The sequence below is a fragment of the Bubalus bubalis genome, chromosome 4 (assembly GCF_019923935.1).
Source record: "Bubalus bubalis isolate 160015118507 breed Murrah chromosome 4, NDDB_SH_1, whole genome shotgun sequence".
In the NCBI taxonomy this organism is placed as follows: domain Eukaryota; kingdom Metazoa; phylum Chordata; class Mammalia; order Artiodactyla; family Bovidae; genus Bubalus; species Bubalus bubalis.
The window spans coordinates 5,516,592-5,531,739 of record NC_059160.1 but is presented as its reverse complement, the minus strand read 5'-3'; the positions used below and the strand labels follow the sequence as shown (position 1 = coordinate 5,531,739).

Here is a 15,148-nt window from a genome sequence, read left to right as displayed (position 1 = left end):
AGCTTTTCCTTCTCAAGGCTGTATGCCTACATGAGCCTGGCTTTAAGTGTCCGGCATAACCACACCGACTACTCAACTTTTTCCCCTTTTGTATCAAGATTTGTCCCATCATTAAAAGAGCAGTTACATGTTCACGATCAGTAATTTTTGAAAATACAGAGGTAGCAGAAAGAATCAAATACCCAGAGATGTACCACTTAAAAGACAATCCATAGTTAAGAGTTCCTTTCTAATCATCTACTGATATCCCACATACATTTTTCCAAGTTATAATTAACTTTGTGAAGATCATTGCTTGTGGCTGCACAGTTTACCACGTGGATAAGCTGTGACTCACTTAACCCTTTCCCTGTTTTCAGACATTTATGTCATCTTACACATAAGGATACCGTCACTGTCTTGGTGGATAACGCATTTTCCGTATTTTAAAGCACTTCCTCAGGACAGAGTCACAGACGAGGAACTACCATGCTAAAGGACATTGAAATCTTTAGCTGTGTGCTTTTAAAATACTGACCTTGATTTCCTATATTATATTTAAGGTTCAAGTCATTATTTGAACTGAGGTTCTTCAAGAAAACGTTATAATCCACTGCAGCATCTTTATCGATATTGTAGTGTTGCGCAAACCTAAAATAGAAACATTCATTAGTATTCAGAAATTAGGATACAGAGCATCTAAATGAAGCAGGTTTTTTACTGAGGTACCTTTACGCTGGGGCTAGCATTAATTTTAATGCATTTCTCCAGCTAGAGCTAGAAAATAGAAGTAAACCCTAGGAAATGTTACCGTAAGATTTTTAAAATGCAAATACCCCTGAAACTAGCATAATCAACTATGCCTCAATTAAAAAATAAACTAAATAAATAAAACGCAGATATTTGGCGGGGGGGAAATCTCATCACTCTGCCTCCAGAGGGCTGTGTATTGGTATGATTGGACAGGAATGTCTTAGGACTCATGAAAGGAACCCCCTTGCCTGCACCCCTAGGGTCCTCTCCCCTCTCTGGTGGGAGTGGGTGAGGGGCACCTCTGCACTCAGACAGCAAAAGCAGGTCCCATTTCCTTTAAGAATTGGTGGGAGATGGATCTGGGCCATGAGTCAGCACACGATTTCTATAACCAGACAAATGCAGAGCTGGGGGAGAACAGAACACAGCCCAGCTTCTTGACCAAGTGCATCATTTCAGAGAGAAGCTGTGCCCAGGATGGCAAATCATTTTAAAGCAGTTAAAGGTGGGAAGGGGGAGCTTTTCTTGGAGCCTTCTAGGACTTGCATGTATAGAAAGAGAAATTTTTAAAACACTTCAGCAATGTCTCTTCCTGAAATATACAGAGACACTCTTTTTTTAAAGTCAAGATAAATGGAATGTTTGGATTCTTTTCTTTTTTGTTTCTAAAATGAAATTTCTATTATTCAAATCTGCTACTTGATAAATGGTTTTCTAGATAATTTCTGCATTATTACATTTATTTTAAAAATTGACAGTTTTTAAATGTTTGGTTATATTGTCTCCATATGTGTTGGTTTCTATAATTATCTAATTTCATGCTGCTTCCTAAAAATTTAGTAATTATCACTTAAAGTATTTGTTATTTTTGTTTTCCAAATTTAACCAAGAGTAATGTCGTGTATTCATTTCAATGCATACCTTTTTTTTTTTCCCACTTTGGTGAATCCTGCCCATTGTCCTAATAAGAAAAATTATCTTGCGATAAGATAGCTGCCAGATGTTAACACTGAGACTCCCTAAATAGCTCCATCTTTCATCCGTAGACTCTGCCTGGCAAACATAAGCTGTAAGCACAAGAACCCAGAAGGTGGCTCCTGATGGGCTCCTTTCCGAGTTGCTGTCCTGCAGAAAGTCTCCGCTGCTCTGCTGCTCCAGGAAAATGTCAGCATCCTGATAAAAAAAAAAAACCCCCTCACCGGCTCTCCCGCTTCCTGTGAAAACTCAGCATTCCTCCCAACTGGCACTGGCTCAAGAAGATCCTGACCTTTCCTAAAGTTCAGCCCACCGGCGTTCGTAATACCCGCTACACGGTCGCTGAGAACAGGCAGACACAACCCATGGTAATATTTCCTACAGATATGATGCAAAAATGAAGCCTCGGTACTTCCCAAGGATGCAGTATCTCAAAAGCCTTTAAAAAAAAAAAGAATCAAGGCATTCCCAACCCCAAGTTGGACACATTCCCAAGACTCAGCAATAAAGGCCATTTTCCCAGGGACCTGATCTGCAGGCGGGAGAACCCACACGTGTGTAGATGCCCAGGGCAAGAGGGCCACGTGGGAAGGCTGCCTTCAGGGACAAAGGAAATGATGCCAACGGGCCCATAAACCTCTTCAGCACCACCACCTACACCTGCGCCTTGGGCTGCATTCACCTGCCCAGGCAGCAGGCTGACCAACGGAGTTTGTTTGTTTCTTTGTTTTTCAAGGTCACAAAAATGATTTTACCCGGATTCAAATATTTCGTCCTGCAGGGGAACGCATGGGACAGTACAGGGGCGCGAGACGGGAAAGGAAGAGAAAATCCCGCGGGTCTTAGGACGGTCGGGCCAGGCGTAGCACCTGGCAGTGATCGTCTCCCCCAGTTCTTGTTTCCACAGGCTGGATGGTATTCTGCAGCCTCAAGAGAGCTATTTCTCAGAGAGCAGAGGGCACCCATGGAGTCTTTATGATTATGAGATTATCGCTGTGAAACTAGCACCTGCTAAGTGCCAGGCACACTTGGCACATTCCTCCAAGCCCTCCAGCCTGGAGAGGCAGGCTCCTGAGTCCCCATCTCTTTAAGAGAAAGCTGACTCTTGGGAGGCCCAGGAGTCTAGGGAGGGCAGACACAGACCTGACCCCAGGCCTGCCTGACTTCAAAGCCCAGCCCACGCCCACTTCCCCGTGCCCCCCACCCCGCCCCACGCTGAAGGCTGATATTAAAGACAAAGCTGTCAGATAAAAGAAAGCATTCAAAAACGCATTGTGTTTCCTGCTCAAACACTGAAAAGGCAAAGCTAATACTGAAGCAGCTTCTCAAGGAAAGAGTATATTCTCCAGCTTCAATAAGAAAAGCATTAAAGCAATTGAAGAAATGGTCTACTTTTGATCTTCCCCATTGCAGTTCTAAAGGAAAGCAATTCTATTATGTTACGTTCCTCCAGCCTTATCACACAAACAGCACTGTTTTTGAGGCTTAAAAAAAAAATCTCAAATAAAAATTTGTGGAGTTCTTTATTATTCAACACTTGTGAGATAGGGAAACAGACAGTAACATTTTTTATAGATTTACTAGGTTGGGAGACTGCAGTGCCAAACACAAGGTTTATTGTCAAATAAAACACTGTTTTGTATTTTGATTGCCTGTTTTAGAAGAGTGTTGCTTCTGTTCTATAATTGCGTGCACAAAATTATTTAATTTGTTTTGTTTGGATCTTATTCTGGACATTTTCCCAGTCGGAAAGATGTAAAAATTAAAACATCTATTATGTCTTTTATATTCTGAGGTGGGTTATAAAGAGAAAAAGAAGAAGAAAATATTCAAAAGACTCGGAGATGTCCCTACTTTCAGTCTCCAGGCTTCCAGGCCCTGCCGAGCTCCGTGAGGCTGTTGTCGCATGCCCTCCAGACTTCCTTGCTCTCAGAGCAAATTCCTTTCCTAACAGAGGCAACATCGTCTTTATTTAATAAAACGACGAAAGCAACCACAATGGCCCATTCTACTAGCGATTTATAACTGCGGTGTGATGTGAAACCCTAGGTTCGGGGGGAAATAATCAGGCTTGGTACTTTTGTTAATGGCCTGGAGGGTGCTGAGAAAAGCGGGAAAAGGCAGGAAGACGACAAGGACCTCTTGACTGAGGTTACACACGGGTGCCCCTTCCAGAGGCTTCCATTCAAAAGTCAGGGAGCCACAGAATCTGAGCATTTGGCTTCTTCTAAATGATCTGGAGCTTATTGGAGGCTCAAAAAATGTGCTGCTTCTACACACTGCCCTCGAGTCAGGAGCAGGTGGCCGCGGTTTTCAAAGGCCATGGAGCAGCTCCTGTATTCCCCCAGCTCTGCCGTGCCCGCCCCAACCTCGGCAACCACAGTTCTCAAAGGAAAAGTTGGTTTCTGTTACTACATCAGGATACAGGGCCAAGAAGGAGCGCAGCGACCAAAGAATAAACGGTGAAATTTTCACTCTTCTCCTAACCCCAGGCCGGGAGCAGGAGTCATCTGTGAACTGGACTCCTGGGCGGCAGAGGGCGTGGTGCCAGGCAGGCAGAGGGAGACCCTGGTGATGCATGGCTCAAGTAATTGAGATGAGTTCGGAGCTGCAGGGCAGCGGACTCTCACCCGAGGCGGGCCGGAGGAATTGGAGCCGTTAGCTCTCACTTTTGAGAATTTGTGGAGAGCTTCAGGAACATGAGAGAAACGTCGACTGAGTATCTCTTTTAAAAATGGTCAAGACAGGGACTTCCCTGGTGGTACGGTGGCTAAGACGCTGCACCTCCCAATGCAGGGGCCTGGGTTCGATCCCTGGTCAGGGAACTAGATCCCACGTGCTGTAACTAAGAATTCATATGCTGAAACCAAGACCTGGCACAGTCACATAAATAAGTAACATAAATATTAAAAAATAATCCAGTGTTAGAACTATTTTAAAAAGAAAAAACAGTCAAGACAGAGAAGGCAGGAGGGAAGACGCTGCCTGGATCCAATAAACCTGACAAGTCCCATTTTGAAACTGGTTGGCGCTTCTACTGAGCAGTGTCCCAGCGTACCTTTGCTTACTTACTTTTTGTATTCCTCATCTTTCATCTTCAAACAGAAGGTCTCCAGAACCCTCCTCAGCTCGTGTGGCTGGACCAGACCAGTCGTGTTAACATCAATGAGCATAAGGGCTTTGATGACGGTTTTAATGTTTTTGCAAATCTGCGTATAAAAAGCGATTTAGGAGAAGTCAAAAGATCCAGTGTTAAAAATCAGGATGGTAATAAAACATCGGGAGGATGGACGTGTTTAAACACTTCTTGTAAAATAAAATGTTTCCAAAGACACACACTCGTAGACATTGCAAAATGACACATCTATGGAAAAAAGGACACTTTCCATTTCTTGAATGTTTTCAAAGCAATTTTCTCTATAAATGGTCTTAGTAAGTTGAGAAAAGAACTCTTTCTGATGTAAAGTGGTAGGTCTCATACACAATTCATTCCCTTGTAAGAGCCACACAAAAATCTTTTTTGTTACTTGATACTTTAAAACTATAGTTCTGGCATAGCTGGACGTGGACAATTTTTATTTTTCATAGCCATATGCAAACTATTTTTACTAGGAGCTAGAAAAATATGAGTATATATTTCAACCCCTCTGAATTTTTAAAAGACATTACAGGAAAAGTTTTATAGCAATCTTTCCCAAATCTTTCCCAAATTCAGCAAATGCATATTTATTGAGCATGCGGACCTGAAAGGCATTTGGTAAGGCCCCAGGAAAACACAGAGCTGTGTGCTGGCCCTAAGCTACTTCTGCGTGGAGGAGAGAAACAGCTCAACGTGGGGCTTGGGGCTTGGGGCTCAGCGTGCCAAGGCCAGAACCACGTGAGTGAGTCCTACAGAGCCCCACAAAGGAAGCACCATTTCCCCACTTTTATTTAAAACTGAGGTTGAGGAGGCTGCATGAGTTACCCATCATCGCCCGGTTAGACGACGATGATGTTGAGGGTCCATCCCCCAGCATCCATGGTCCCTGGATCAAGTCCATCCCCAAACCTCACCTCCCACAGAGACAAGAAGACACGTAAACAAATGTTGCCCAAGATAGGAACCATGGGAACAAGAGCCCAACACCAGAGACAGACAAAGGAGGAGCTGTGGGTCTTCACAGAAGAGGACAAACGCCTCCAGCGGAGCGCCCCGGGGGCTTCCTGCAGGAGGCGGCATCTGAGCTGGGAGAGGGGATGCTGAGTACAGCGGGCGGGAAGGCAGGCTTGTGCAGGAAGGGTGACAAACGTCCAGTCCGACTGGATCCTGGGAGGCCTGACTCCACATCCCGCTCCAGATCAGACCAAGTCCAGCCCGGATGCAGAGGGGTCAGTGCACCGCAAAGAAGGGGTTTGGGGAAGGCTGCGAGATGGACAGGGTTGTTCCCAATTTCCCCAACATCTTCACAACTGCTCCCTTTACTGCTCCCTTTGACCTGAAGGAGCCCCCTGGCAGCCCTCCCACCCCAGGGTGAACATCTTGGGGATCTCACCAGAGGAAGCACTGGGCTGGAGGGGGGATGGCCCCGTCCCTGGCTCCTCCTGGCTGGGTCATCTTGTCCCCTCCCCTGCCCCAATCGGAGGATGTCAGCCCTGCACACCTGCCCTGCCTCAGCACTGTTCGTGCTGTCCATGCAGACAACCTCTGAACTCAGCCCCGTGTCCTCCTCCCGTCCGGAGGTCACCTCCCTGCTCACACTCACCCCTTGTCACCAGTAAGTGCTGCTCTCCAAAACCAAGCCTCACGTCCAAGGACCCCCTAACTTTCAGCTCCCTTTCCTGAGGGCTGACCCCCTACAACCTTCTTCCCTCCATGACCCCGCCACATTCCATCTTTATACCCTTACCATGGTCCATCTTTGGACTTCCCTTGTGGCTCAGCTGGTAAAGAATCTGCCTGCAATGCAGGAGACCTGGATTTGATGCCTGGGTTGGGAAGATCCCCTGGAGAAGAGAAAGGCTACCCACTCCAGTATTCTGGCCTGGAGAATTCCATGGACTATATAGTCCATGGGGTCGCAGAGTCAGACACAACTGAGCAACTTTCATGGTCCATCTTTATACTCCCTGCCACACTCCATCTTTATAATGATCCACTACCTCTGTTCTCCACCTGCCCCCTCTGCCTGCCTCCTCCTGTCTGGGCGAGACCCTAACCCTGGCCAAATCCAACTCACGGCCTCTTTCTTCCAAGTGCCCGATGTGGCTGGAGAGGACAGGCCATGGAGCCCTATCTGGTTCCCCTCACTCAGGACACCAACCCTGCCAGCAGCGGGTGGATGGGAATCCTTGTCTCCGCTCCCCACCGTCTCTGCTCTTCACTTCCCTTCCCATCCGCCTCCTTCCTCTATCACAGATAACCTTCCCTCTTACTTACACGGACAACAGAAGCCACTGGAACCCAACACCCTGTGCTTCTGCACCCAGGGACCAGGTCCCGTCCTCCTCTTACTCAGGGACCAGGGACAGGGTCCCGTCCTGCTCTCACCCAGGGACCGGGTCCCATCCTCCACACCCAGGGATAGTTCCTGTCCTCTGCACCCAGGGACCGGGTCCCGTCCTCCTCCACACCCAGGGATTGGTCTCATCCTGCTCCGGATGCCGACCCTGCTCCCCTCATGCACGCGATGATGTCTAGTACCTGAACCATCTTAGAAGGGAGACCTCCCTCCTCGCCTGGCCTCTGCCTCTAGCCGCTTCTTCCCTTGTGCAGAAATCCCCCCGGAAGAGCAGTCTGCGCTTTCTGTCTCCAGTGTCTCCCCTATAGCCGATCGGCTGTGTCCCCACCACCGCACAGAGACTGTGACCTTGTTGGGGTGGTGGCCTGGCCAAGTCCAGGGGCTCCTGGGGCCCATCTTGCTGCCCACGCGTCAGCCCTCCACCCGGCTCAGCACCCCCTCCTCTGGGCGCACATTTCCACCCTGGCTTCCGCACCCATCCCGGGTTCTCCTTGGCTTCCTGCCTTGGGCTTGGTCTGCTCCCTGCTGGTCCCTCTGAAGTCTGGGCAGCCACAGACTCAGGCCCTGGGTCTCCTGGCTTGTCTAACCATACTCCCGCCTGGGTGGCCCTGGCCTTGGCCTTCATAACCAGGATGGCTCCAGCCGTCTGTCTCCAGCTCTGGCCTTGCCTCTCAGCCTTAGTCAGGACATCCCCCTTGAGAGTCCAGCAGACACCAGCTCCACCTGTCCCACTGAGGCAGGGCTGTCCCGCCAGATTCTCTTCTCACACCCATGTTTCAGTCCCAAGAGCCCAGCGGCCCTCCCGTGACGACTTTTCCAGGATCCAGCCTGTGTCTCTGCCTCGCACCCTTGGGCTGGGCTGGGCTGGGCTGGTGGGACCACCTCCCATCTGGGCTCCCAGTGTCCACGCCCAACCCATGGCTGAGGCTCCAGCAGCAGCGGGAGGCCTGTGTATCCAGGGCCAGGCACACACCCCTTTGTCCACAGTCCACCTGCCACTCTGACTCCTACAGGTCAAAGGCCAGGGCCCCGCAGATTGGCTCCTGGTAGCGATCCTGCCTCATCCCAGTCCCTGCCGCTCCTCAGGAGTGCCGGCGAGGCAACTCTGGCCTCAGGAACATTCGCTTTTCCTTCTGCCCAGAACTTTCCTCCCCAGACACCCACTGGCTCTTCCCTCGCTTCTCTTGGGGCTTGATCCATGTGTCATCTTATCCAAAAGGCTTCCCCTGACCCCACGCCCAACCCTCATCTTCCTGGTACTCCTCACAACTAATTTCAAGCCTGTCTTTATTGCCCGTCTCTCCCTCAGGGATGTGGGCTCCCTGAGAGCAGGGTTCTGTCGACCACATGCCCACCGGGGTCTAGAGCAGCTGCCTCAGCAGAGCAAACGAATGAATGAATCCAGCTTCTTTCTTTTCACCTGCTTGGGAGAAAGCCACTCTCGGAGGAAGCTAGGTTCTATGTCTGCAAACACACCTCCCTGGAGCCGACCCTGAGAGCAATAAGGATTCCATTCAGTGCAATCAAGGCTACAGTAATAGCATCATTAAATGAACAGTCATTGGATTTTGTCATGCGCCAAGCCCTGTGCCAACCTGTACACACGTCTCCCACTTCTACCGACGAGGGGGCCTTGGCTGAACCGAGCTCAGTATCCAAAACCCAGAAGACCAAGCCCGGAGCTGCCTGGACAGCATGGGCTGCTGTGGAACGGCTCGAGCGTGTCACCCTCGGCTCCACCCTTTGTCTGAAAGCGCGGAGCCCCAGCCAATAGAGCACTTGTGCCCGAGCCCAAAAAAAAAAAAAAAAAAAAAAACCCTCAGCACTTTGTCTGATGCCAAGTCCTGATTCACCTCTTCTGGTAAAACGGGAGGATGGGAGGCGATGTGCTTTTTTAAAAAACCCGAAGCAACCCATATGGGCCCCGCGGGGAAAGCGGGGAGCTGCAGAGCTGGCACGGAGCGCACACCCAACCGGAGGTATGTCTCCAAGTCTCGTATCGCTTGTCAGACTGAAGCTTGGCAGTGTCTCGGTGGAGCTGCAGATGGTGAGGTTTATCAGAGGCACCGGAGCTGGGGCCGCGGCGTGAGGGCTGCTCCCACAGGGGACGGAAGGAGAAGCGGCCCGAAGGGAAGGAATGGCCTGCCCTGCCCCAGCCCACTGCCCTCGCGCTTGAGGAGGGAGACGAGGAGAGGGAGAGGGGCAGGGAGACGAAGAGGACCGCGCGGGGAGCACCCGGCTCTTCTCTGGGCCGGCCAGACGCCCGCCACTTGGGCTCAGCATGGACACATCAGCATCAAGAGTCCCTGCCTCTGAGCCCCCTGCTCCCCACAACCCACCCCCCACACTGAGCGCCTTCACGTCACAGGCCCTCCCGGGTCTCTTCAACCACAGCCCAGAGCCCTGGACGGCCTGACCCCCACGACCTCCTGACCTCACCCGGCCCCCTCCAGCGACACAGGCCATCCTGCGCTTTCTCGTCCAGTGAGGCTTCTGCACGTCCAGCTTCCTCCGCACGACGGGTTCCCTTGAGGCCCTCATTCAGGTCTCAGTCCCATGTCACTGGGCCCCAGAGGCCTTCTCCATGGCCTGCACAAAAGCGCGCCCTCCTCCCTTTCCTCCTTCGCATTCGCCCACACCTGGACGTGTCAGATTTCTTTCGATTGTCTTCCTTATTCATTGATGCGAAAACACCATGAAGGGGATTTCAGTTTCTTTGCTGCTGTATCCTCAGGCTTAGAACAGTCCCTGGACAGAGCGGGTGCTCAGAAACACTGAGCTCGCTGCCTTCACCACTGCCCAAATGCACTCCTGGCCCTGCCCCTGTCCACCCTGGCTCTCCTGACTGTACCCTGTCCCATCACTGTCCCCTTGACTTCCATCTTGACATCCTGGTGTAGCTCTGTCTGAAAGGGGTACCCAGCTCCTCCCCCCAGGAGGGGACCTCCCCACTCTCTGCCTGACCACAGCTCTCCAGGAGATCCATCACCCGGCTTCCCAGGAGGAGAGCTCAGAGAAGGCCAAGTCCATGGAGGGAGAAAAAGGCTGTGAAGCTTGCAACAAGGGAAGGGCCTCCTTCCAAACCCAGCTTCTCAGAAAGGAGAGGCTGCTCTCCTGGCACGGCTCTGGGGCCTGAGGGAGAAGAGCTCCCTGCACTCCATGCATGTGTGGTAAGTACATGCTAAGTCGCTTCAGCCGTGTCCGACTCTTTGTGACCCCATGGACTGTAGTCCGCCAGGCTCCTCTGTCCATGGGATTCTCCAGGCAAGGATACTGGCGTGGGTTGCCATGCCCTCCTCCAGGGGATCTTCCCAACCCAGGGATCGAACCCACCTATCTTACGTCTCCTGTGTTGGCAGGCTGGTTCTTTACCACTAATGCCACCTGGGAAGCTCTCCTGCACTCCAGGTCCTGCAGACTCTTGCCTGCAGCCTTTTTCTGTATGCTGGAAAGCTAGGAGTGATTTGTACATGTGTAAGTGGTTGGTGATTGCAGCCATGAAATTAAAAGACGCTTACTCCTTGGAAGGAAAGTCATGACCAACCTAGATAGCATATACCTGCTGTATCCTCAGGCTTAGAACAGTCCCTGGACAGAGCGGGTGCTCAGAAACACTGAGCTCACTGCCTTCACCACTGCCCAAATGCACTCCTGGCCCTGCCCCTGTCCACCCTAGCTCTCCTGACTGTACAAAGTAATTTTGTCTTTGCCAACAAAGGTCCGTCTAGTCAAGGTTATGGTTTTTCCAGTGGTCATGTATGGATGTGAGAGTTGGACTGTGAAGAAAGCTGAGCGATGAAGAATTGATGCTTTTGAACTGTGGTGTTGAAGAAGACTCTTGAGAGTCCCTTGAACTGCAAGGAGATCCAACCAGTCCATTCTAAAGGAGATCAGTCCTGGGTGTTCTTTGGAAGGAATGATGCTAAAGCTGAAACTCCAGTACTTTGGACACCTCATGCAAAGAATTGACTTATTGGAAAAGACTCTGATGCTGGGAGGGATTGGGGGCAGGAGGAGAAGGGGATGACAGAGGATGAGATGGCTGGATGGCATCACCGACTCAATGGACGTGAATTTGAGTGAACTCCGGGAGTTAGCAATGGACAGGGAGGCCTGGCATGCTGCAATTCATGGGGTCGTAAAGAGTCGGACACGACTGAGCGACTGAACTGAACTGAACTGAAGTGGTTGGGAAAAAAAATCAAAAGGGTATTCTGTGACATGTGGAAGTTATTTATGAGTTTCAAATTTCAAGATGTAAAAGTAGATTTTAATGGCACCCAGCCACGCCCGTTCATTTATGTAAATAAGTTTCCTCCAGAGGCCTCCCCTACAGAAGCAGAGTTGAGCACCAGGCTGAACCGTCTGGCTAACCAGGATAAAAATATTGAGCATCTTCACAGACATTCGAGATCCTGTTCCACTCCCTCACCTGCACCTCCATGGTAGGTGTCAGGCAGCATCAGGTGCACAGACAGAAGCAGAGTTAAAAATGGGGGCTGCTTCCCTGGTGGTCCAGTGGTTGAGAATCCCCCTTGCAAGGCAGGGGATCCAGGTTCAACCCCTGGCTGGGGAACTGAGTTCCCACAGGCCTCAGGGCAACTAAGTCAACACAGCGCAACTAGAGAGTTGGTGCAAAAGATCCACAGGACGCAGCGAGATCCTGAGTAGTAACCAAGACCCCATGCGGCCAAATAAATAAATATTTCAAGAATAAATAAATAAGAAGAAAACCAAAACAATAGCTATTTATGACTTTGAGTTAAAGACTCGGGAGCCAGAAAATGGCCTGAAGCTCTCTGAAGACCTGCCCCCTAAGTCTTCTCTTCCCAACCACCTGTCCCATCTCCTGCCCCAGACTCAGTCCCCGCTCCATCCTGGGTGGTCAAGGGCCCGGACAGGAGCCTTCCCGTCAAGCTCTGAGCCCTGTGCCAGGCTTAGGAGTGCACGGCCCTGCCTAGCTGTGTCCCAGCCCCCATGGCCCCTGCAGCACCACGGCCCCTGTGAGAAGGCAGCATCTAACCCTCTTCCTGGCCTCAGAGTCCCCATCTGGGGAGATGACTGAGTCCAGGGGGTGATCAGGAACCAAGCTATCCAGGGACAGGAACCACGGAGAAGATGCACTAACAAGGCTGGAGTCTGCCCTCTGGACTGCAGGGTGGGGAGAAGCCAGAGAGAAAGCCTTAAAGGTCTGAAGTGTGGCTACATAGACCAGGACTCACTCACCTCACATTTCAAGAAGAGGGAAAAAAAAAAAAAAAAGCCCCATTCCACAGAAAAGTGTGAGTCACTCAGTTATGTTCGACTCTTTGCAACCCCAACCCACTCCAGTACTTTTGCCTGGAAAATCCCATGGACAGAGGAGCCTGGTGGGCTGCAGTCCATGGGGTCTCGAAGAGTCGGACACGACTGAGCGGCTTCACTTTCACTTTTCGCTTTCATGCACTGGAGAAGGAAACGGCAACCCACTCCAGTGTTCTTGCCTGGAGAATCCCAGGGACGGGGAAGCCTGGTGGGCTGCCGTCTATGCAGTCGCACAGAGTCAGACACGACTGAAGTGACTTAGCAGCAGCAGACTGTAGCCCTCCAGGCTCCTCTGTCCATGGGATTCTCCAAGCAAGAATACTGGAGTGGGTTGCCATTTCCCTCTCCAGGGAACCTTCTCAGCCCAGGTCTCCTGCATTTCAGGCAGACATTTTACTGTCTGTGCCGCCAGGGAAGCCCATGGAAGAGTGAAGTAAAAAAAGAAGGAGGCAATTATTTTGGGTTGGGGGGAATGATAGGAGCAAAATTATATTAAAATATTCTCCAAAAGACTTAGATGAACTCATAGAGGGCAGACTCACAAATGTTACTATAAGGAGCAGAGAATGTCTGCCATGAAGAGTAAAGCCAAGGAGGAGTGGGGACAAGAAACCTCCTTCAGAGACGGTAGCAACCATGGAGAACCAAAGTGCCCCAGGCTGCCATCATTCTGGTAACCTTGGAACAGAGACCTGACTTCTTGCAACTCCAGTATTCTCATCTGTGAAATGGGAATGAATGGGACACTGCGTCAGAGTGCACAGATGAAATGAGCTCATGTATGCAGGTACCTCACAGGGAACAGACTCAATAGATGGTGGTCTGATAGGAATCACTGATCAACACCAAAGGCTGAGGACAGAGATATAAATAACCAGATTACCACACACACACATGCTGGGGAACAGCAACTGGCTGAATCAGTGCTACTGCCCTACTCAGTCAACTCGTCTACTTCCTTCCCTTCCCCACCACCCAACCTAGGTTAACAGAAGCCTTGAGAGAGCGGAAGGTCTTGAGTGGACAGGAGTCCAGGGCCAAGAATGGGGCCTGGATCAATGGATAATTGTCAAGTGGATGAAGGTATGGATGATGGATGGATAGATGGATGATGGATGGATGAATGGATGATGGATGGATGGATGGATGAACAGATAGAAGATGGATGGATGAATATGGATAGATGGACAGTTAGAAGGATAGATGGCTATATGCATGCATAGATTAGTGAAGAGAAAAATGGATGGATGGGTGATTGCATCATTCATGGGGAAGAAGCATTGGTAAGCCAACAAAATCCTTGTACAGACAGGACAGGTGGCTGCAGAAGGGCAGATAGGCATGCCATTTCTGGGGACACAGTGATCTGCTCTACACTCTCCCAGGGGGAGGAGCTGAGAATTGAACAAGGACAGCAGAGTGGGAAGGGCAGATTAGAGCAGTCTGTGTGACTATTATGGGCACGGACAGGATATGTGAATTTTCAATGAGTTAAGTGGGGAAGAAGAAAGGCAGAAGGCTAACAATGAAGTACTAGAAAGAAAATTAAGCAAACAATCCCACTTATCATCACCTCAAAAAAGAATAAAAATACCTAGGAATAAACCTACCTCGAGGGGCAAAAGACCTGTACTCCAAAATAGTTTTCGGACACTGATGAAAGAAATTGAAGATGACACAAAGAGACGGAAAGACATACCATGTTGTTGGATTGGAAGAATCAATATTATCAAAATGACCATACTCCCCAAGGCAATTAACAGAGTCAATGCAATCCCTATCAAAATACCAATGGCATCTTTTTTTTTTTTTTTTGCAGAACTAGAACAAAATAATTTTAAAATTTGTATGGAAACACACAAAAGACCCCAAACAGCCAAAACAATCTATAGAAAGAAGAACAGAATTGGAGGAATCATGCTCCCTGACTTCAGACTAAACTACAAAGCTGCTGTAATCAAAACGGTGTGGTACTGACAGAAAAACAGAATCACAGCGGAACGGGGAGAGCCCTGAAATCAACGCACGCACTTACGGCCAGTCTACAGTAAGAGAGGCAAGCATGTCCAGTGGAGAACAGACAGACTCTTCAATAAGTGGCCCTGGAAACGCTGGACAGCCACATCTAAAGGAGTGAAATTAGAACATCCTTTAACACCACATACAAAAACAAACCCAAAATAGATTACATGTAGATTGGATGTAGACCTAAATGTAAGACTGGATATTATAAAATTTATTGAGGAAAACATAGGCAGAACACTCATTGACATAAATCACAGCAATAATTTTTGGATCCATCTCCTAAAGCAAAGAAAATGAAAGCAAAAATAAGTAAATGGGACCTAATTAAACTTAAAAGCTTTTGCATAGCAAAAGAAGGGTCTTCCCAGGTGGTGCTAGTGGTAAAGAACCCACCTGCCAATGCAGGAGACAAGAGACTCGGGTTCAATGTCTGGGTCAGGAAGACCCCCTGGAGGAGGGTATGGCAACCCACTTCAGTATTCTTGCCTGGAGAATCCTATGCACAGAGGAGAGGTGCCTGTGGGTTATATATAGTCCACAGGGTTGCAAAGAGTCAGATACCACTGAAGAGACTTGGCACGCACACATGGCATAGCAAAAAAAAAAAAAAAAAA

At 49.6% G+C, this 15,148-nt stretch overlaps 1 protein-coding gene across 3 annotated transcripts in view; it reads right to left on the bottom strand.

Moving 5' to 3' along the window:
• Window positions 1-15,148, bottom strand: part of EFCAB6 (EF-hand calcium binding domain 6) — a 259,814-nt gene that overhangs the window by 178,387 nt on the left and 66,279 nt on the right. For all 3 annotated transcript variants that reach the window (XM_025282724.3, XM_025282725.3, XM_025282726.3), the window contains 2 exons: window positions 4,780-4,916; window positions 518-630 (listed from right to left, as the gene is read on the bottom strand). In XM_025282724.3, the coding sequence (XP_025138509.3) occupies window positions 518-630; window positions 4,780-4,916 (250 nt within the window). The remainder of the gene's footprint in view (window positions 1-517; window positions 631-4,779; window positions 4,917-15,148) is intronic.